This window comes from Xiphophorus couchianus, chromosome 10 (assembly GCF_001444195.1).
Source record: "Xiphophorus couchianus chromosome 10, X_couchianus-1.0, whole genome shotgun sequence".
Lineage (NCBI taxonomy): Eukaryota > Metazoa > Chordata > Actinopteri > Cyprinodontiformes > Poeciliidae > Xiphophorus > Xiphophorus couchianus.
Window position 1 is genome coordinate 4,598,206 of NC_040237.1, and position 24,690 is coordinate 4,622,895.

Consider the following 24,690-nt stretch of genomic DNA (forward strand, 5'->3'; position numbering starts at 1 on the left):
TATTACTGATTCAGTAGTGGATTACTGTAGTTGCTATTACAACAGCCTCTTTACTTCCTAAAAATCGAGATTTTCTATAATGATGCCAACATTTCCCAATGAAGCATGTTCAAAAAGATAAAATAGATCAAGTTTTACCTGTGTTATCTTCCACAGTCTTGCTCTCTCTCATTCTTTCAAAGTCTGAATGATTGATTTTGAACTCAAATTTTCCAGATTCCTTAAAAAGGCAGTGACTTTGCACCCGTCTAGTCAGACACCAATGTTCATGTCACGTGATTGTTTTACAAAACACACATCTGGAGTGCAAATGGCAGACATTTTGTTTGCTTGTGTCACTGCCTGATGGGAGGGCTCCCTGGGCAGTGAGCCATATCCCGCCATAACGCAAACCATCACTGGCTGTAACGCTGATTCATGCCAGTAATGAAGTGCTTAAAGGAATGGAATGTGGTGCGATTTCAGGGTTATCGTCTTGACCTGAGATGAGAGAAAATGTTGATCTGCGGGAATTAAATATAATCCCAAACAGTGAAACATGAGCACGACAGGGCATCTTGCTCCACAAGCTCCAAGTGAAGACATTACCTCAGTAGCAGAATACATCTGTCCCCCTCAATCTGTGTGTGCATGTGTGTGTTTGAGTGGAAGATTGTGTAGGCGATGGGGGGCGGGGGGGGTGAAGTCCAATGAACTTGCAAACTTGCATAATCAATTTTCACACTTTGGCAGCACCTGTTGGCTTGTCTTCATGTTAAAAGAAATGAATGAATACATTACATGTAGAACAATTTCACACTGCGCTGCAGCTTGGTGCACAAAGACGGGGGGGAAAAAAGGGAAAATGGAGCTGTATTGTCTCAATAGGTAACATAGCTCATTTTCCCCAACAAAGGATGAATGGATATATTGACAATGCCGAGGGCGTGCTGAGGCATTTCCTGAATAAAGCCTCTTAACATTTTGTCCTCCTCTGGCTAACAGAGTTGGGGAACAGTCACTCTGAATATAGAGGGGTCTCACTTACCGCAATATAATAGACCTTGGCTTTCTCCACCAGCTCCCAGTTGCTGTCCAAGTCCAGGTGTTTTTCCTTTTTGTAGCAGTTTGCCGCTGCCAGGTTAGCAACAAGGGACCTGCCGAGACAGACCCCATAAATCTTCTGCCTCGCTTATCATCCATCTTAATTTTATCTCAAAAACATCCTTAAAAAACCCCACAAAGGCTGCAGACTTTTCTTTGTTCTTTCACCACATAAAAAGAATGATAATAGCTTCCCAGAGGGTTTGAACCAAGGTGAAATAAAGTCATGTAGATGTTTCTGTTTTGCCGTTTGTTTGTTTTGTTTCTTTCAAAAGCAGGCTATTTTAAATCATCAGACATTAAAGTAGGAACAATAGGCCACCTCCAAATAATTCATACTCTCACATCATCAGGAGAAATGGCTCGCACTTAACGAAGGTGGAGAAACAACAAAACCGCATTACTAAATGAGCACTTTAGCTGAGTAGTGGGAGACGGGAAGTGAAGCAGGTGGCCTTATCTTAACATAGCTCATTAGCCCATCCTCATGTTCTTCTTCTTTATGAGCGACCATCAAAATGAGAGCAGCCATCACAGCTACTTAGGGGAAAACTGTTAGGGGACCATATGACTGGAGAGCGCTGCTACAGGAAGGGGGTCCGCTCTCACATAGCATGAAGAAGCTGCTCGCCGCGGTTAGTGTCACAGAGAGGAGTAGCGGCGTAGTAAGTTGATCAGAGTGCAATGACGAAGGCTGCGATATGACAGCGGGACTGTGTTTGACCCGGGCTGCGGTAATGGACTGGAAGGCTGGGGCCACACAAGACAGGCGAAATGAGCGTCATTTTGAAAGAACTGAAGAGCCCAATGAAAGAACGAATGAGGTTTGATGGGATACTTCTATAAAAGTGCAACTACAGCATTGCTGTCTGCATCTTCAGAGAGAAGTGCTCCAGTCCTCAGCTCACAGCTGCTTTTAAATGATCTGTATGGGTGCACTTAAATCCCTCCACTTAACTGCAACTACTGCAACTGTGATTTTTACAGCCAAGCTTGCAAAACTATTGAAGGACGTGGACACTATTTTGTTGAGCTAACAGAGCTGGGTTTTCCCCTAATAATTTAAGAGTTTGTTACATTCTACAATGGCATCCACATTGAAAGAGAGACTGAATTGGCTGCTGCATATTCCACTTTTTCTGTCATCTGTGCTCAAACAACTGTTGATGTGTGGGGCAGAAACTGAAACACAATTCCTAAATGTTTACCACGTTTGGAACAACTTTTTCAACTTTTGTTCACACAGAAATATGCGCCAAACTTAAATGATTAAGAAGTTATATCAAAACAGTTTCTAAATAATCTTAGCCTAACACTTCAGCAAACTGCTCCGTATTGAAACACTGAGAGTAAGAGCAAAATGTGGGTTGTCAAAAACTGTAGCTGGATGGAAACTCAAGTCACATTTAAGTAAATAAAATGAAATAAAATAAGTCATGAACTCCGACAACTCAAGACTCAACTTGGATTGCAGCTCTGAGACTGAAGTTTTGTAAACAATCTTTATGTCATGCAGTCAGAGTTGAGTATAAGCTGTTATTCCCTCTAAGTTACCTTAATGTTTATAATTCACTAGTCGTCATGGGAGCATTATGCACAGTATGACTTTTCTTTTATGTTTTTGATGTTTTACTGTAAGTGCCAGTAAAAGGAGTTTGTCTTTTTTATTTAATGCTAGCATCTACCAAGTGTTAACAGTAAGTAAACCACAGGCTGCAGCTTTAAAAGTGATACACACATTCTCCGGTAAAGGCCGTGTTTGATTCATCAGCCAGGGGCATTTACAGACTCTGGGTTACAAATAGTTTGTAATAAGTTGTTCATGTTTGTTGTAGCATCATTATGACACAAGGTTCTTTCAAATCTGAGAGTCCAGTAGGCTTGTTTCGATTGTGGACCAAAATTGAAATATTTGTAACATTTTCAGCTGGTGCAGTTCGCTTTCACATTGCACTCTGTAAAATGAACCAAACCTTTGAAAACCTGTTTACCTCCCGCCCAATAAAGGAGATGCATGAAGATTGCAACATCAATACAAAAATCTCAAAAGTTTTTCAAAATAAAAATTCTGCTTTTTTCTTTTAATATCGAGGATGTTTATGTTTTCAAACATATAGAGGCCATAAAATAGGCATCTTGCACATGCATAAAACATCAAATTAATCTGCTCATTGTTTTTAGTTTTAAGCTGCAAAATTCTCATTTCCAAACCATATTCACCAAAAAATGTGCTAATAGGAACTGATTTAATCAGATTAAATACATATATTGATACTAAACAGGAAGAAACAGCAAAATTGCTTCACTAAAAAGGTACCCATTGTGACTGTTATACAATTATGTTCCTTGGCAATTATACCTAATGCTAATGAAGTAAATGTTATTCGCTATATTTTACCACTTAAAACTGTAAGGGAAAAATTGTGCATTACTCAACATAATGAACTGTAAGTATGGAATTACTTTATTTTGAAAGCTGATTATTGTCAATCAAAAATTTGCCAACAATCAGGGATTTGTAATCACTCCATCCTTGTGTACTATGACTATTTAAATTTGTTAGAGTTATTAAGATTATTGGATAAACATTTTTTTATTTTATAAAATGGATCCAAAATGTTTGGCTGCCATCATGCAAACTGGGAGATCTTTGATTTGCTGATTAAACCTGCAATTGCACGTCTAAAAATCTAATAAACTTGTTTCTTAATGTCTAAAATTGGTCTGTTCTTCATGAAACATATTCACAGACTGGAAGTTCAATTCTGAAATCTGAGAAAGACCGGAATAAGGCAGATTTTTTTTTTTTTCTTAGTTTGAAGCCTTTCACTAATCAAATCTTGAGAGGTTGTGACATGTTAGCTCCCAGTCCTTCAAAGCCATCACTTTTTCAATCTGGCCCAGTGGTCGACCTTTCTTCTGGGTTCCTGAGCTCTCTGTTAAACACCTGTAAGAAATACTACAGAGTTCGCCTCCTCGAGCACGGCACCTGACCTTTTCAGGTGTCAGAGTCCACATCAAACAAGACCACTAAGACCATTCACCAGAGCTGGCTCCCGGTATGGGCAGAGTCCGGCTGCTGACTGACTGACAAGTGTGGTATCCGTCAGGATGAAGGGCTGCTGAGGGGGAAGAGTGTTTAGAGATGAGGGTTATTGATCGCTGCCAGGCCTATCATGAACTGCAGCCCTTAATGTTAGTGATATTTGTGTGTATGAGCGTGAAAGTTTGACCTCTGCTGTCTCAGATGTGCTGATGATGATGCAAGTGGCAGAGTCGCCAGAGACGCTAAAGCCCTTTTTTACAGGCTGACAGGTGAGAGCTGGGATAGCCCAGGAATTTCTAACACGTTGCTACTGTCAGGCTATAGATGGATGACAACCCACTGGAGTGGCAGAGACTGAGTGGGGCCCAAGAAAAACAAGCTCAAGCTGTTCATTTTTACCCTTCTGATGTGGGGAGCTAAGACCTGAAGAAGAAGAGGCTCTGTCAAATCACAGGTAAAGGGCAGTTTCCAGGTCAAAGGTCCCAAACAGGAGGCTAACCTATTGTCTCCAGTGATGCAAGCTGCACAGGTACCAGTCGGCTCCTCAGTCTGCTCATAGTAATGGGCATCGACATGAGCTTCTTCCGCCTTCTTCTTCAGGATCTTGCCGAAGTCATCCTTCCCGATGCACCCAAAGAAGGTAGCCACCTTATGCGGTTTCTGGAGCATCCACTAGGAAAAAAAGAGGAAAAAAAAACAGTAAAGAGAAGAGCTCAGTTTACAAATACAAGTCTGTTTGGAGGGTCAAGTTCAGCTAAGGCAGATGGCACGCAAACTGTAGCTTCACAGCAAACATACTGCCTGTGATATATGAGAGCTGCGAGCTGTCGTAAACAACCCAAAAGCAATCCTGCTGCACACAGAGAGACTATTCTCATCCAAGCACTCCTCCTTCCACCCGGTGTGCTAAAAACAGTCTCATCTCCTTATTTACACAAACCCAATAATTTAAGGCTTCATCCTTCTACTACAAACACAGAGTGTGTGTGAGGCTGTACTCGCTGAACTGCTTTTTTTTTTTTTTTTTTTTCTGGTCCCGATCGTGTTGATGTACTCGGTGACTTTTACCTGACTGGGCTGCTCGGATTCTACAGAGCTCAGGTTTAACCTCCAAAGATTTATTGACGCGCAGTACGTGCTGCTGTTTGCGTATTTTATTGCAGCCTCCTGCTTTGTTGCTGACGGAGGGCCCCTTGTGAATGAGATGTTGCTGCTTTTGGAGATGACCTGTATATGTGTGAAATTAATCATTTCATGCCACCAAACCTGCATTTTGTGGTGGGAGAAAGCTGCGTTTTCATCATTCGCCCTGATGTCTTTTGTTATTTTACACATCCACCCACCTGAGGGGAAATAATTGAAATTTTTAAAAGGATATATGGGGGGAAAAAAAGCTAAACTGTCCTGGAGAGTATATATTAATGTTATTTTAAGAGTTTTGGAGTTTATATATATTATATTTTACAATTTTACTCCATTTAAAATTTGATTCATAACAGTTTTGAGCAGGTGTTTTGTGTTTTTAAGTAATTTTATTCTTAAAATTGAAAGACAAGTGGTGTTTTTCATATATTTTAAAAGTATATTTCATCTTCAAAGAAAGTTGTTAAAAAATTTTAATCTGTTATAATTTTGATTTATTCTAATACCTTATTTGGTTTATAAATTTGATTAAATTCTGTTGTACAGACCTTTACCTACATGTCTTACACCACTATTTTTAACCATTACTTAGTTTAATTCTTAGTTGCTAAGCAAGTTGTTTCATGCATGTTAATTTCATTACTGTATTTCATCATTTTATTTTTAAAGTTACTATGCAAATATGTTTTATTTTTATATTTTATTGTTTTCCTTTATTAAATTTGTAAAGCAAGTATTGTTTTACATGTTTCATTTTGTATATTTTGTTTTTCATTTAATTTCCTCTGAAAGTCAGTCAATTATATTGTTTTACTTTTCAAATTGCTGCAAGTAAAACAAATACATAATAATATTCTTAAATTATATTTTTAATAACTGCAATATAAGAGACAATGAACAAAGAAATGCAGAGAAAACATAAATACGTAAAATAGGAAATTATATTTTTTCAGAAAACTATCTCCTCCTATAAAAAAACAACAGTACAGTATCATGTTTTGCCCCTGTGTTGCATCAGTAATTGTTTTAAAAGCACAGTGCACATGCTTGGAAACTAATAAATCTAAGTGCTGTAGTTTTAAAGATGAAATGTTTACCATTTCAAACTGATTGGATATCAGCATATTAAAACAACAGAGATTCTTTTGCCATTTTTTTCTATTCATAATGGATTAAATTTTCCCAATAAGGGAAATTTTTGAATAGAGGGCAAGCCACCGTCTTAACAGTAGCAATGTATACACTACAGTTTTAAATGGGTAACTAATCATAAGTAATGGAAATGTTCCATAGTGCTGTTTTAGAGCAAAGGAGGTTGATAACAACTGCCTGGCACACTTTATTATGAAAACTTTGAAAAGTAAATATCATTTTTCTTCCCTGTCACAATTATGAGCTAAGTTGTGAAATCTAAAATATACTGTGGTTTGTGGTTTTTAAGGGTGGTGAAAAACTTTGCAAAGAAATACATGCTGGCCAAAAGCTTGCACAAATGTTAATAAATTCCAAGCAATCACTAATTTTAAATTCTGCTCTGATGGCAGGGTGGTTTATCCCTCTCCTTTTTATGCTCAAGGACACGGCAGTCATGACTTATTAAAAAAAAAAGATTTTTCCAAGTCTTAATGAGGGAGGCAGTGATTCGCAATCTTGTTCATACTTTTTATGTGTTAGAAAATTATTTTAACTTGAGCTGCGGTTACTAGACCAATGCAGGTTTCCACTGTATCGACCTGCGGTGTGTTATCGTCAATACTGGTTTCCGGCTCTTTATTCTGCAGGGTGTTCAATGTTAATAGAAAGGACAGATCAGTGAGCCTCTAAATTTTCAGATTCTGAAAATGAAACTGTCTCGGTCACTCCACTGTACAGTGCTTTGCGAAAGTATTCATACCCTTCTGGCGTCTCCACATTGCCATGTTACGACCACCAACCTCGGTGTAATTTAAGAGGAGTTAATGAGACGGACCAAAACAAAGCAGCACATAATTGTGGAGTGGAAACACATTGTTTTCAAACCTTTATTTCCAAATAAATATCTGAAAAGACCTTAATATCACTAAATAAAATGTAGTGCACAAATTGGCTTAAAAAGTCATCTAAAGAAAAGATTGGGTCCAGGTGTGTGTTATTTAATCTCAGCAGAAATCCAGCTGTTGTGTGAAGGCCTCAGAGGTTTGTTGGACAACATTAGAGAGCAAACAGCATCATTAAAAAACAAGAAACACAGCAGACAGGTGAGGGAGAAAGATGTGGAGAAGTTTAAAGCAGGGTTAGATTATAGAACAATACACCTCAAATAGCCAGTTTATTGCAATAAATGCAATAAACAATGGTTCTGCATACTATTGTGGGACTGAATACAAATGCATGCCACACTTGTTAGACTTTTCTATATAAAAACAAAAAATAAAATGCATGTACACTTTACTTGTCATTACTTTGCATTGATCTATTACATAAAATCCTAACAAAACATTAGAATTTGTAGCGTGACAAAATGTGGACAATTAAAAGGTACGGGTACTTTTGCAAAGTACTGAAGTGGTTTGTTTTTTTTGTTAGTTAATGCATGCTACTTTTATGTGGTAATGGCTCAAGACCCTCTTCTGTTTTACAACACAGAATGGAGACCAGCTTACATTGACAATAAAATCCCCAAATTATTTGCAGCTTAACACCAGGAGTTGTTACTCCTTTAACACGGAAGTATTTGACCACACACAGTCATTCACAGATTAATCATCCTCTCACTATATTTACTTCCTAAACTCCCACTGCATGCACTTTCAAAGCCCAGTCCTGTCACTGCCCTGCTGCCAAGCAGTCTAATTAACCAAGAAATGCAATGGGGAATTTTTTGGATCATGTTGCAAGCATAATATATATATATATATATATATATATATATATATATATATATATATATATATATATATATATATATATTGTGGGCATATATTTATCTGTGTATTTTTTTTCAGAGTTTTGTCATGTTTTATGATATCATATTTTAACTTATTTAATTTATTTGGTGGTTCCCAACTTCCTTCCATAGCAACAACAAAGCTGCAGATGTGTACCTGTGTATGAAAGAGTTTACACAAGAGACAACCGTAAAAATACACCTTTGCTAATTTAATTGTTTACAGACTTAAATGGAAAGTTCAGATTTTATCAAATTAGCTTTTGCAGAGTAATAGTTATGAGTAATAGTATGCCTATCTGTAAGAGACAGATGTCAATTGTGAAAAGTTTGTAGAAAATGTAAAAGAAATGTTCAGACATCTTTAACATGCCGTGCTGTGGTCCCAACTGTCTAAAAACCTCCACAATAGTACCAGTATTCAAACAAACTGCTATAAAGAGCCACAATGACTCCAGGCATTACCAGTTGTCATCATGAAGTGGCTGGAGGAACTAGTGCTGAAACACATCAAGGCTGCATTCCCACCCACACTGGACCCTCACCCACAGATCAACAGAGGAAGCCATCTCACCACCCTCCACACCGTTCTGTTATGCCTGGAACAACCAAGGACATATGCATGTGCATAAATTAAAGCTGTAATTTATGGATTACAGCTTTAAAATTAACCCTATTCTGCCAAGCAGATTGTTTCATGAGATTTCACAAGGTGTCTGACCTCGGCCTCCACCACAATATCTGCCTTCAGATGCAGGACTTTTCAACAAACCGAATGCAGTCTGTCAAGACCCCACCACTCCTGCTCCCTGTTTCTCAGCACAGGAGCCCCACAAGGCTGTGTCCTGAGTCTCTGTTTTTGTTCTCCCTCTAGATGCAGGAATGTATGTCCACCCACAATACCACTGGCGTCATTAAATCAACAAATAACACAACTATGGTCAGCCAACGGAGATGAGTCAGTGTACAGAGCAGTTGTACAGATAAAAGTCAGTGTTTTAAACACTGAGAAAACAAAGGAAATCATCAATGACTCAGGGAAGAAAAAGGTGAATCACCAATAACTGGAAAAAGACGCAGCGAGGGTGTCAGTACAACTTCAGAGAAATTCCCTGGAAGGCACAACAACGGCTACACTTCCTGAAAGCTCTCAGTGCGATCAAACAGCCATAACGTCCTCCTACCACTGATCCATTGACAGAGTTCTGATCAACCTCATCCTGATGTGGTTCAGCAGCAGCTCTACAGCTGACAGAAAGGCCCTGCAGAGAGCGATCAAAACTGCACAACACCTGCCTGACTTGAACAATATCTTCACCTCCTGGTGCCTCCAGAAAGCAACAAACATCTTGAAGGACTCATACCACCATCTCTGTGAGTTTCGTCCTTCTGGCATTAGAACCCACTGTGTCCTTGAACATTATTTACAGAAGGCTGCTAGGATGTCACTCAAACAAAGATATTTACACAGTTTTGCTTTTATTTCCAAATCTTTTGGTATTTCAACATGAAAGTGATTCTACTTTATGTCATGTTCCATTTACTTTTATGTTGAATTGTAGAATTGAGTGTGTGTGATATTTATGACAATTAAAAAAAATCTGAATCTTGAGGCTGGTGAGAGGCTAAAAACTAGTCAGACAGGGGCTCGTGTTTTCACTCATTTTTGGAGTTTGAAATAATTCAAAGGATAAATGTTTATATCTGTGGAATATACCTGTATAATAGTGGAGACTGAATGTCTGTAATTTCACAAGACTTAGGTTTATTGTTGTTTTCTCAGCTGAACAACGGTCGTGTCAACCAATCAAGCCATCAAACTTTGCATAGTAACAGATGTTGTTCCGATGAGAAAATAGTAAACTCTAGAAAGTCTCTAGAAAGAAAACATTTTCAACTTGTTTTTGAGAGATACATCTACATATATATATATATATATATATATATATATATATATATATATAAGGTTTTTATGGCACCAGTGGTCTCTATTCAACAGTAGCTGAACAGAAAGAATGACTGAGAGAGAGAAGGAAGGGGAAGAGAGGCCAGGAATCAAACTGGTGACAACTGCATAACATAACACAGTGGTTCTCAAACTTTTTTCAGTGATGTACCCCCTTAAAAATATATTTTTAGTCAAGTACCCCCTGACACGGGCAAAACATTTTTGGAATTAAAAAGAGGTACAGTGCTGTAAAATCACTGTCTGATTTATTAAAGCCAAACAACTTATATCAGTGAACCTGACAAATACATCCATATTGCAAACATTGCATGGTTAAACAAAAAAGAAAAACAGAAGACGGTGACCACCAGGAAGGTATAAAACCAGTCAAACCGTTTTATTTTAAAGGATATTGAAACTAAATACTGAATATAAAATTCAGTGCATGAACACACATTTATATTTTATCGAACTTTTTACAAAATAATTTTTCCCAAGACTTATGAGGAGCCTACTGATTTTTTAAAGATATTTTGAAAAGCTTCACGTACCCCCTGCAGTACCTCCACGTACCCCCAGGGGTACACGTACCCCCATTTGAGAACCACTGACATAACAGGTTCATCCCTCAAAAATCCCCTCTGTTTATAATGTCCTTTCAGATCATGTTGCAAATCTGTGCAGAAAAGCACCCAAATGAAACCACTCATCATCAGACTTTAGCAGTGTTGTTACTAACCATTTGACACTGAAACTTTTACTTTAACTACTGGTGTACTTGGGATACTAAATCTGATTGCCGATACTTGTACATGTCTGCAAGGAAAATAGCTTTAATCAAATTGTGTCTGATCCAGGTAAGGTAATGTCACACCAACACAAACAGGTCAAGGATAAGGTTTTAGAGAAGTTGGAAGCAGGGTTAGGTTGTAACACAATATCTCAAGCTTCAAATCTGGCCTTTAAAGAACAATAGTAAGAAGAAAGCCACAAGCCAGGCAGCAGACACAGCAAAAATCTGGGAGAAATTGCTCTGCTTAGAAGAAAATGAAATTGAACTTTGTGGCCAACATGCAGAACATAATGTGTGAAGAAAAACTAACACTGCTCATTACCTACACTGTCCCCACAAATGGTGGTGGCAGTATTACGCTGTAGGGACCCTTTTCTTCAAAAGGCCCCAACTTGTCAGAGTTGATGGGCAGATAAACAGGCAGAAAACCTGTTAGGAGCTGAAAATGAGTTGAGAGTAAGGTGAAAGTTCACATTCCAGCAGAACAGCAATAGTTTAAAGCATATTCAAGGATTCAAATGGTCCAGTCAAAGTCCAAACTTGAATGTAATAAAGAATATGATTTGAAAACTGATGTTCCCTGATGCCCTCTATCTGATTTGATTGAATCTGAGTTAATCTGCAAGGAGGAATAGGGAAAGTTTTCAGCCTCTATAATTACAGTGTTTGGTGTAATTGCACCAAACACTGGCACAGTAATTGTACAGGTACAATGGTTCTATTATTGACTCAGGGGTATGAATATATTAGGCACAACAACCTTTTTAGACTTTAATTTATAAAACCTTTCAAAAAGCATGTATTATTTTCCTTCCACTTCCTAATTATGCACCACTTTGTGTTAGTCTAGCACATAAAGTCCCAGTACTGAGATTTGTGGTTGTAACGTGACAAGATGTGGAAAAGGTTCAAATGGTGTGAATAACTTTGCAAGGTACTATAGGTGTGAAAACTGAGTTTATTTATAGGCTGGATATTGCTCACTAACTTCACTCCATTAATAAGCTGTGGTTTTAATAGTCTGGCTGTGATGTTATTTTCCCCTCCGATGTTCCTTTCTGTATCTGTGTCTCTGAACAGCCTGACCACGTGGCATTTTGAGTCATGATTCAGTCATTCAACCATGTCTCCAACTCTCCACCTGGTTGTAGCACACAAACACACAAACATGTACACATGTGTGCAAATCCAAGCTTGTCTCCCCCTAACCTCTTGCTGCAGGCACCTCACACTTATCAAGGTCACTGGCTCGGGTACACGTCAAGTCCAATCTGATTTTCCCTTCGCAGTGATGAGCTCCGAATCCAAGGTTAGGAGCTGCAGGCTGTAAATAATGACAGCGCGGCCCCTCCATTTGCAGGCCTCTCAGGTGGGAATAGAGAGGGCCACTGAGGGCCCTCGGTCCCTCTGTGATGACAGCATGGTGAATCACACCAACCACCGACCTCACAGCCGCCACCCCACCCCTCCTCTCTACATCTGAACTCTCATACCTCCTCCACCTTCTCTCTCTCACTGACAAGCGGCTGTACTCTCCCTGCCAGCTCTGCTTGTCATTTTACAGGGTCATTAACAGACACACACACACGTGCACCCCCCCGCGCACACACACGCAAACATGTGAATACACAGTGCACCCACGCAGGGAAGTGACTGACACACACACATGCAGAGAAATCCTCTCTTGCATCAAATCTCTCTGCCTTCACATGAAAAAAAAAAAGACAAGCCACCCCTGCTTTTCGCCAGAAGCTGCTCTCCTACTCCAATAAACACAAAGCGGCAATAGATAAGAAGAAAATGTCTTCATTACGAGCGTGTAAAAAAAAAAAAAGTATCTCACACTTATTTCAGCTCCCCCTCTGCGGCGAACAGGACTGGGGGGAGGCATGAATTCATTTCCATTCCCCGGCACCCTGCAGACAGTCCCCCTCTTCCCACTCCCAGATCATGTGAGATAATACCTCCATTATGACAAAAGCACTATCCGCGGGGTCGTGGAGAGGTCAACCAACCCTGCGCTGGGTATTCATGCTTAGTCACATCCCAATTATACTGCGGTGGCAGAGGCAGAAATTGGCAAATGTACATCAAGGCGCTTCATTACTGAGGGGCCGCTCCAGTGAAATTAAGCAGCAGATGAGACAGAGTGAGATTTGCCCCCAGGCGACGTGTTCGAGAGAACGAGAGGACAGGAAGAAAGAGGAGAAGCTGAGGGAACAAGGTTTTTTTTTTCCTGAAGGTGCTTCCAGCTTCTATCCTGCACTAGCAGCTCATGTATATTTACTTAACAAGGAAGAACGCTGCTCCCCGGAGATTAATAAACTCCCACGGTACACCACAGCGATACATCTCTAGGTACATTTAGATATAGAGAGGAAACTTAATACAAACAAGAGCAAAAATAATCCCTGAAAAGCAGAGGGTAGGATGCAGCACATGCTCGCTGCAGGCAAAGTGAAGATAAGTATATATTAAAGGCATAGTTCAGGATTTTTCTGAAGTGAGTTTTTGATCAAACTACAGTGGAATGAGATATTTAAACAGCACAATATTTTTCATTAACATGAAATCCACTCAGCGCAGAGCTATCTAGTTTCTGCCATTATGTCACTTTGTCTGTTGAAATACATGTAAGCTTTCAGTTTGAGGGTAATTGCTTCAAGCTTGACACCCTGGGAAGGGAATCTTGAGTTGGCTAAATCATTCATGAAAACATTAGCAAAGTGTGTTAACATTAAGTAGTTAGACAGTAATCTAGGTTCACTGAAGGAAAAAGAAACTTTGACGGACAACAATGCAGTTTGTAAATACTGCAAAAATACTAAAACTGTCTAAATGTTAGCCGCTAACACCAATAACATGTACCATCTCATTATGAGCTGGATGCATCATTACACCTCCAGTTAAAAGATCATATGCAGTTAATATCTTACCTGCCTCTCTTGAGGCCTTCATTTAATTATAAATCCAGATTAGCTGGACCCACAGGCCGAAGCTAACGACTTGTGCTAACATGTTTTTATAAACCATTCAAATGTTATATTTTTATTGGATGATTAATTAAATTGAAGCTCGGGTAATTATTTATGATTATTTCTGTTTACACATAAGGAGAGGTACAGTGACTATACAAAGCATTCACCCTCTTGGATGTCTTACCCTTTTCTTGCTTTTATAAATCTATCATGATCGACAAAATGTGGTTTTCTGACTAAAATAAAACAGAAAATCTTTAATAACAAATTAAGAAACGATTTCTACTCAGTTAAATACACATGCAACATAAAATAAGTCGATGTCTAGATGCACCTTTGTCTGCAGTCACAGCACAGAGTCTGTGTGACTAGGTCAGGGGTCGGTAACCCGCGGCTCTTTAGCGCTGCCCTAGTGGTTTCTGAATCTAGCTGCTCAGCAAAATCACCAAACATCCAGCCTGTAAACCCAACTTAGCTTCTCTTGCTTTAAGAGTTAATAAAAAAAATACCTTTAAAGTTTGTTACAGTATGAATTCAGACCTTAAGATATTAACTGATTGTAACCTGATCTGTCATGTTTGGTGGACTGCACATTTACCGTTACATTTTGCTAGCCTTAGAATTGCCTAACTCTAAAATTCTCCACAAAAAGCTAGCCTGCAGGCCAACAGATAGCTATTAATTATGACATCTCATGGTTGCAAGGGGCCCCTCTAGGGGACCTGACCCAGACCTGCACTTCAACATCCAGCAGCTGCCACTCTTCACTTGCGGAGGCAGCCGCTTCACGTGGCGGCTTCCAGGAGGGCAATTACACAGCCCAGATGAGATGAGGCAGCTGAATGTTTGGGACTTGAGTGCTCAGACTGCCATTAGCACTATAAGCTATTACATTCCCTCCTCTCCTTTTCTACTCCTCTCCCTGCTCACTAGCTTCTGTATATTGATGATGTGGTAATGGGACCTCTAGTTAGATATTCCTCCTGTAAAAACAATGTCTTGTTTCTAGTCTCTCCCTGAGGGGTCAATGAATTCTCCCGGAGTCGCTGGGAATCATTTCTGCTCTATTAATGATGCAATCGCAATGCAATTCAGATCTACTGAAGACACAGCCACAGTGGGCTCCTTGCAGGGTAGCTGACAGATGATGCCTGGTGTTATCCTGCAGCTCGAAAAACAAAGCAGCACATCTGCACATCACACAGAAGCTGGCTGGCCGTCACTCTTTATCAACTCTTCACAAGGCTCAGTTCATCCACATATACAGGTACATCTCCAAAAATTTGAATACTGTGAAAAAGTTCAGTGTTTTTTGTCACTCAATCCAGAAAGTGAAACTCATTTTATACATCTCCAACACGCACTGAGTGAAGCTTTTGTTTCTTTTTATTTCGATTATTATTAATCCTTATATTTGTAAAACGGGTAAAAGATCAATATTGAAAACTTTTGGTGTCACATCGTTATCAGCTAAAACATCTGAAAATTATTTTAACACTAGATGAGAACAAGAAAACGGGATCATTTAAACTGAAATGTCAGGGTTCTGAAAAGTATTTTCCTTTCCATGCAAACAATACTTGGTTAGGCATCCTTTTGCATTAATTATTGCAGTAATTACTGCAGTAATTAATGGTCTGGTTGTTTACCCCCTGATCTTATAAAGGTCCATCGTCTTAGGTTCCTTCATCTAAATCCAAACTTCCATTTATTTGTTCATCCTGGGTATAAACGGAGGAACTATTAATGATGAGTGAGGAGAAATCCATTCTCCCTTTAGGTGCTCGCAGTATCCTTGTTTCTGTATAGCAAATAAAGTTTTTCTTGTCATACAGAATGACAGGAGACAATGCAGCGTCATCGCAGACCTTGTCCTCCATATATGGTGTCTTCCTGGCTCAAAAGACTTTCTGCTTGGGAAAAGTGCATTTAAAATTACTCATATGATTTGAAAAAGATGAAAAATGGTCAATTGTGAATTATTTATTTCATACTTTCAAGATTTGTAGGCCTTTGGGTCTAATATATGATGTCATGTGCACTTTAAGTTTCTATTCTTCCCAGCTTGCACTTCTTCAGCTGGTTTCCCCCAGACAATGGCCATTTCTAATGATGGTCACATTAATTATAGGCTTATCAGCCTTCGCTAAAATTCAACAGGGCTATTAATGGCTACAAGGAGAGAGGGTAAGGGTGCTTTATGTTGAGTTCGGCTCCTCTTTTAGAGTCGGCTGTCAGTAGCTGAAATGAGTGTTTCTCTTGACTGTGCAGTTAAAACAACCAGCAAACATCTGCCCATCAGGGCCTGTCATCGCAGGCACTTTTATATAAAACACTGCTGGAGCACTGCGAGTGCTGACATTGATGAGATCTGGCAGCTTCCATTAAATCACTCTTTCCTGTAAAGTGGCTTCCATCAAAGCAACCGGCTGAGATTTTTCACTCAATCAGGTAACACACAAGCTACCACCTCCCCCCACCCGCACCTCAACTCCTCCATGTCCTTTCAGGAGCTAGAGTCTTCTGGTCAATAACTCCAATCAGTTCAATTTCATGCACAGTTAGTCATGTTAGGGTTCTAGGGCACCACTCGCATCATGGTTGCAGATGTTGTTGTTGCAGTTGTTGCTTGTATTTAGTTTTTTTTTTGTTCCCTCCCCCTCCACTATCCCCAGAGAGATGATAAGTGGGACGAGATCCTGCACTGTGTAAAAATGAAGACTAGCCAAGGCTAGCATGGTTGTTTTAACTCTGCCTCGACACAGCAGGCTCTTTGCCAAACCATTAAAAGTCGCTGTGCTCTGCTCCGGTGACACAGCTAAAAGAATAGAGAGTGGGTGAGAGGGAGAGCTGTAAATGATCAACAAGATAATGAGCTGATTATCAGTCAAAGGCATGGATAAGCTCTCGCTCTCTTCAGTAATTTCCCCTTTCAGATCAGTCAACCAGACCCTTAGGTCTGCAATCAACACTCAAAGAGAGAACGTGATGGAAGGCCAGCCCAATTTCAGCTTCAAACATCCAGATCCTGGTGGTCTTCTGTTGAGAGCCTTTGCTCCGTCCCTTTCCTACACACCAGAATGTTGGGGAGACTTGTGTACCACTGCTCAGTTCTTTGGTAATGGGTGTTTCACAGTTGTCATACGGCTTCAAGCTCTGGCTGCGAGACAACTTAAAGCTGACTGATAGTCAACTGATGCAATCTGTGCAAGAATTTCCACACTCGCACATTTCCTATTATTTTGGCACTACTGGTGCGGCATCAGTAGTATAAGAGGAGAGACTGAGCACATAAAAAAATCTAATTAATTAGGAGAGTCATTTTTTAAAATGGTAATTCAATATGAGCTACGGGTGTAACAAGATCTTGTATTAAAATTTGACTTTTAAATCATCTGTGTAGCAGAATTTTTAGTGCTTGATAATAATAAAAAAACCAGAAAGGCCAGAATTACAAAATATTAATGATTTGGGAACATTGTGAGAATACTTAACCGATAGTAACTAGCAACACTTTGAATGGCATTTGTTTTTGAGATTCCTGACAGTAGTAAAGGTCTATTTCACAGTTTATTAATGAGTCTGGACTGCATTTAATTGATTGAGTGACAGACAAGATAAAACTGTAAAAATGCGGGAACTGGTTTCAAGCTGTCAGTCAGCTCTGTATCATGGACAAATAAGTGTATTACCTGAAAATCACAGCAATTACTTTAGACTGACAAAGTTAGTTGTTCATTAAAGGTCCTGCATACAAGTAGTTGAAAGGAGTTCATCCATAAGGTGACTAAGTTTAGCAGTAGACCGGCTGTATGCTCCGTCTGCTCTAGGAAATAGGCCTGTCGTGATACACAATAAATCAATTAATCGCATGATAAATTAAAACAAGCTTGATAAATTTAAATTTGGTTGATAATTTAAAGTTGAATGCTTGCTCGTTTTCTAAATGACAAAAAGCTTCATTCTGGTGTATTAAGTTATTTCTTCCCTTCTAGTTTCCTTAGTATTGGGTTCAAAACACAGGAAATGATAAACAGCAGAGAAAAACATCAGTTTAGCAACGTCAGCGACAAAAGCTGAAAGTTTTTCAAGTTTCTTGTGTCACGTAACAAGCGCACGTCTGCACGCCTACGTGTACAATCTCGAAATTTCAAATGCACAAATGTCGCAGGTCCCTTAGCTGGAAGAGGGAATGACCTCCTCGTGGTCTCCTACCACAGATCGTAGCATCAAAGTCCGGTACAGAGGAGCAAATCAGGGAAACGTTGTTTAAAAGTCGAATGTGAAAGCTACAGTCTGGGAGAGCTTTGAATTCAAACCGAATGGCCGTGGTGACACACCTCTGCAAACCCGTATGTTGCATTTGTTGTAAAGATGAAGCAACTAAACACGGTTATACAACAAACATGTATCTGCACCTAAAACTTAATCCTCAGATGTAGTTTTCAAAATGCAAAATGGCACAGTGACCTTTATGCCTAATCGTTGAAGAGAAGCTGCCCTTTAATCTAATTGAAAAGCCATAATTTCAAGAAATGTTGCAAACATTTGACATCCAGTACACAGTAGAAAGTTTACACTTTGTTTGTCTCACAAAAGTCCTAACTGGCGGCGTTGCCTGTTTTCCCTGTCAGGAGTCTAATGATTAATATATTTTGAAGGGCAAGTTTGTTTACAGAGACTTCACAATCCATTTTATTTGTTTTTGGTTTGCTTACTTATTTGGATATTTAAAATGTCTTACTGATCTTTGAGTGTGTGTACTTGCATTACCATGCCATTTTTATGCTATTAGTCTTAAAACGACAATGTTCTAGTTTATCACAATAATTTATGGGACAATTTAGCGCCCAGCAAAATTTGTTATTGTGAGAATCTACCGGGAACACAGTGGGAATCCCCCAGACTGAGATGGAGAGTGTCCCTGAGAGAAGAAGAATGCCTGTGGTTGTATCTTCAACCTGCTGGCTCTTCGACCCAAGCGTGGTCAAGGCTCAGCTATTAAAAGACCTTTGTACTCATCACTCCTTTCAAGGCCACGCTATTATAAAACAAACCTTGGCAACAAGCTGCAAAGTGTAATGTCTGTTGGTAAAATAAACAACTTGCTGAGGCAGATAACTTGGTCCATTAACCTCTACCATCAGTGTATCAGACATCCAACTTTACAAAATAACACAAAATAACTAATATTTTGCATAATCAGCATATTTGCTTTAGCATTACAATAAAATGTTGCTGGTGTTTTTATAGTTCAGACAGTACACTCAGCAGTATTCCCTAACTCTGAATCTGTGCACCAAAATAAAATTTAAAAAAAACTATAAATTACTAGACTACAATCATTATTGTTGCAATATTCATCAATAACTATATGCAAATCTTATTTTTGCAAAACATTATTGCACAATTTGAATCTTAGCATATGTTTCACTTTTAACTCCAGGATTTCTAGTGGGAACCTTCCTAAATCAAAAAAAGAAGCACAAAGTAGAGCCTTTTTTCTCTTCCTGGGAGTGATTCAAGCACACTTTTAAGATTCCCTCAGAGCATCATCAAGTACAGGTTTCGCTTTTGTGCGTAGAAAAAAACGAGCGGCATTTTAACCCAGCCTTTCGCTTATTGTGACTGTGGAGTCAGAAAGTGACAACAGGGATCATGTTCACTTCTAAATGTTTTCCCAATAGAGCTGTCACTTATAAACACAATAAATTCACTCTGACACACGACAACAAGGTCCAACAGATGTGTAACAATCAAAAAAATAAAAAAGAGGCTCTGAGTAAGTTTAAATACTTCTGAGATAAGAAAAGGATAAAGGTCAAGGCATTTCTGCTTAAAAACCTTCATGAAAAGATGCAAAAGGTACATTGGTATTCAAAGTAATCATGCGCTTACATTGCAAGGATCAGTCATTGTTGCTGCTGATTTCAAACAGAAACGCGAGAGGATTTGCTAATTTACTTCACTCAGTTTGACCCAATGCAACAACTGGTTTCTATAGGAACAAAAACACAGTGAGTAAATATTTATCCATCTTAATAAAACCATTACAGTCACGTCGCTTAGACTGTCATAAGTCACAGCGATGCTTCCTTATTGCATTTTTTAAACTGTAATTCTGTGCAAATGAAAATCAATTAACATGAGCTACCAAGATGTACATATACAAGAGGCCAAAACACGATTACATAATTAATCCAAACAGTGGAACATCAATGCTAATGCCCACCCACTAAGGAATCCAACTCATTTAAATGTTTGCAAAAAGTCAAAGGATGACTGATCTACTTTTAGGTTTTATTTTCTTCTTTTGGTAAAAGATGTAGCGGTTTTGTTCAAAGTAGAAGCAGTAATTTGGAATTTGGAATAAAGAATCTATTTGCTTGTTTTTCATCTCTTAATTGATCTCTCTGTATCACTAAAACATGTTTCTTTTTGGTAATTCAGGAAGATTTCAAATGTGATTGTTCTCCAAAACCTTTGTGCATTGTTTCTGAAAGATAGTTTCCATTGTGTGTAAGGTGTGTAAGTGTCTGAGCCATTAAAATTAGGTACTTATAAGCATTTTCAGAGGAGGTCCTCAGAATTCGCACCCTGCTGAGGGTTAGGTCCCTAACCCCCCTTGAAAACTGAGGATCTACTGTACTACATTCTCCCTCCCTAAAATTCAAATCCATATTCAACTGTTCAAACTCACAGTGGAAACTAAAGCAGCACAATCCACTTGCCATGACCCGGAGGTATGCTAAGCAGCCAATTACATACTAGTTACTTGAGTAGACAGCCAGACTAATTAACAAGCTATTATCAGTTGTTGTAAAAAGAGCAGAACGGCAAAAAAAAGTATAATACTTAATCCAAAACAAAAGTCAGTTAGAGCTACTACTAAATTTAGTGTTTTATTCTATTTTCTTACTCTATACTTAAATAAAAAAACTGTACTGATTCAATCTTTTTTAATTGTAAACTGTTTAACAGCATCAATTACTATGGATAACAGTTACAGTTTGCCATTTTATGCAACATACTTTTGTTTTCACAGCTATACAGTGAAAATGTGATATTAGTCCATGCCTACAGGTTTGTCTACCTCAAACAAAGCAATATGTGTGACCAAAACTTTACATTTTTAATAAAGATGTTAGCTAACCAGGTGTTGGAGAGTTAACAAGTTCGGAGAACAAACTTAACCAAAATTTCTAACGACCAGAAATTTTTTGGTTGTGATGTTAAATGTGACAAGAATGTCCCTTAAAGTATGTGCCTTGCTAGAAGAGTGACTGAAGGCCTCACATATTATATGAACCTTTCAACACTTCTACACTACACACACACCCCTACACACACCAACACCTTTAACACATTTTGATGCAGCATCTTCGCACTGCATAGGAATCAGGGATGTGTCGCTGTCTCCAGGCACCAGGTTTATCTAAAAAGGAAACACCTGATTTATTTATTTTTTTTCTGTCTGGCTCCTCTCATTCCTCGACTCCCTTGTTAAACATGCAACCTTGATTTTGTTTCTGTAGCCCGGAAGGGGTGAATTATTTGCACGATAAACAACGTGATGTTGTTTCAGAGTCAGTGAGAGCCAAAATCCCCCCTCACCCCTTAGTGCAGCAACAGAGAGGCAGATGGGTTTACCTGGCAGGCATTAGGGGCTGAGCTTGGATGCAGAAGCCAAGCAACAGCAGCATCACAATGGCAACCTGCATGGTGATATTTATCTGAATTGGAGGGGGCAAGGAGGAATAATATCCCTCCACAACAGATTCATGGGCTGGGAGTCCCAAACTGCCGGGTTGCCCTCTTTATCTGCAGAGACAATTGTGGCTATAAAAGCACAGGAGCTGATTTGTAGGGAGTGAGCATGCATAAAAGTGGGGATGGAGGTGTTATTAAGTGATCAGAAAATGGTATTTATGTTTGCAGAGGATGGATGCCAGACAAGGTTCTGGCAGAGGAAGATGATGAGGAGACCTGTGCAGCTAAAGCCTCTAATCCTTTCTGTGGTCAGTGGGTTCCAGCTGTTTGGAATGCAGCTGCGCTTGGCCTCTGCACAGGTGAATCTGTTCTGGACCCCCCACCACTTCCACAAACTCCCCTGTACACAGTATGGTGGATTTGCACGGTGCTTTGATCTCGTAGAGGTGGCAGCAAGTGAGTGTGATCCATGTTTCAGAGGTTTTTTATTTTTTTTTTCAACATACGCTAAATGGCAGCCCCCGTCAAGGGCTCAGCACAGGTCAGGCCTGGCTAAATTTGATGTGGCAGTGCAGAAAATTCACTTGAGAGCTGTACTGCCAGAGGAAAGTGGGTTTTAATGAGTGCTGCAATTGTGTTTTGGAACAGAATTTATTTGGAAGCTGATGAGAAAGATATCTGTACAAAAACAATGTAACTCAGAGATTACCAGTCATCAACACCCAATAGATTAATTATAGAATCCAACACAAAACATTCTTTGGTTTAGCATTAGGGGTGTTTGATTTGTTCTTCTTTGAACTTTTATTGCCCTGTCCTCTAAAAGCTTGAGTTTGCAAATCATTCTTTCCAAGTTCAAGTCAAGTTACTTGTAATTGTTATTAAAAGTCTTTGAAGAACTAAGGAAAAGTTAAGTTTTTCACTACAAGTGAAAGTCAAGTTTTGGACATTTGAAATTGAAATCCAAGTAAAACATTTTTATCAAGACCCACTCAAATATCTCCAAATTCAATCTCATGTTTTTGAAGAATAAGCCCAAGTAAAAACTCAAGACTTTTAGGAGCAGGTCAAAGTTACCTGTCTAATACTTCACCCCAACTTGAAGTTTGAAGTCTTTGAAGGCCAGGTTTCAGAAATTAATCTCAAATTCAAGTTTATTCTTGAGCCGTAAAGGAACAAGTCTAAGTCATGTCTCAAGTCTCTCACCCTGAGTTTGTAGAACAGTGTTTCATTTTGTTTCCTTTTTTATAAAGTTGTAAATTTACCAAAATAAATCAAATCAAAACAAACCTTAAGTCTTCCCCAAGTCTAAGCCATGTCTACCTCAAACTAGCCCAAGTCAAGGTTTCAGACTTTTACATCAAATTCAAGTCGATTCTCAAGTTTTTGAGGACAAAGACGTAGCCATATCTCAAGTATTTCACCCTAAGTCCCGAATCTTTGAGATGAAAGTTTTAGCCATGTCAATATTGTTTCATCTCAAACCAAAATTAAATCTCAGGTCTTTGAAAGAAAAGTTCAAGCTTCAATCGTTTCACTCCAAATCAAAGAAAGGTTTCAGGTATGGCAAATGCAAGTCAAGTCTCAAACCTTTTAGCAACAAGGCCAAGTCAAGTCTCAAGTCTTTTCATCCAATTTCAAGCTTCATATCTCTCAAGGCAAAGTCCAAGACAATTTTTTCAGGGGAGCACACCCAGGTCAAGTCTTAAGCCTACTAGGAGGAAGTCTCAAAATTTTCACCACTTGTTTCCAGTTTCAAGAAATTGAGTAAGTCCAAGTCACTTGTCAACTCTTTCCAAGGTAATCCTCAAGGTTTACAGAGGTAAAACAGGCCAGGGTATTTTAGTACCTATTCCATGGTAATATTCTGAGTACGGAGATTTGAATAATGGCATCACAAAGCTCCCTTGATTCTTGGAAAAGATTCCTCAAATTGAAAATGTGCCTATAGTCTAGTTTAGTGAAGTGGGTTTCAATGTATGAGAAGCCTTAACAGTCACAACTTCACCTCTTGGTGGTCCTGGTACATTACTCCGGGAAGACACTGGTGCTTTTAAGGAAATCAGGCTTGAAATTAAGCTGACACAATGCATTCATCAGAAGTGACCAGACTAAACATCTGTACTGTCAGCCTGACCTCTGCGCCAATGTGCACATCTCAAACAAAGTGTTTCGCATTTAACACAACACTTTCCTTTGACAGGGACACAATGAGCGGATGTGAATCGTCCTTTGACACAAATACAAAAAAAATTAAAAATACATCATGCACCGTAGTGAGATTCCTCTTATCATATTACTCATGCCTTTGTGTTCTTTTCTGCAGACGCAGAGGTTTCTCTTCATGTTTCCAGCTGGAAATATCCGTGATGAGCTTCTCCGCTTACTAAGCTCACTGGTGCAGAGGCAGTTTGTGTGCAGATTCTGTGGCCGGCTGGCTGCACAGGTAAGCAGAAAATAGCTCTTAGCTTGGGCCTGACCTTGACAAGGATGCCATTCAATCAGTGAGCTCGCCTCAGCAACGACCCTATCATTGCACTAATAGACTGGATCTTCCTCTCTGCCTAGATCATAGAAAAAATCATGGATGGCGTCCTCCTGCTTGACAAGTTAAAGGGGCAATTTATTCAATAAATTAAACAAGGAAAATAAGCCATGATGGAAGAAATACTAGCGCTGCTGCTGCTGGGTGGGTATAGATTAAACCCAAGTAACAGTCTGCACACCTAATTTAATTTTCACTTTATAGACATACAGAAATGGATGATGGCAATCGAAAAAACAGTTAAAATGCAAGACTGAATATCAGAGACGAGGTGTGTGCGCTGCGCGTTCCAATCTCACAGCTGAAGGCAGACACAGTATCAAGGACTGGAGTTTAAAAACAGCTACCTACTTTGAACTTGAAGATTGTGCGATCAAACTCCACATTATCAATTCATACTTTAAACAAGTCATGTTATTTTGGTGAAGGCTTACACAGGGAGGGAGAGAACAAGCTGGAGGCATCATAACTACTGGCTGAAGCACTGCTTCGTGACAAACAACAGAGAAAAACTTGGG

At 39.2% G+C, this 24,690-nt stretch overlaps 1 protein-coding gene across 3 annotated transcripts in view; it reads right to left on the reverse strand.

Moving 5' to 3' along the window:
* The window catches only part of LOC114152210 (adenosine kinase-like), a 171,172-nt gene that overhangs the window by 96,815 nt on the left and 49,667 nt on the right, over positions 1-24,690 (reverse strand). For all 3 annotated transcript variants that reach the window (XM_028030022.1, XM_028030023.1, XM_028030024.1), the window contains exons 5-6: positions 4,629-4,801; positions 1,028-1,136 (exon numbers count right to left, since the gene is read on the reverse strand). In XM_028030022.1, the coding sequence (XP_027885823.1) occupies positions 1,028-1,136; positions 4,629-4,801 (282 nt within the window). The remainder of the gene's footprint in view (positions 1-1,027; positions 1,137-4,628; positions 4,802-24,690) is intronic.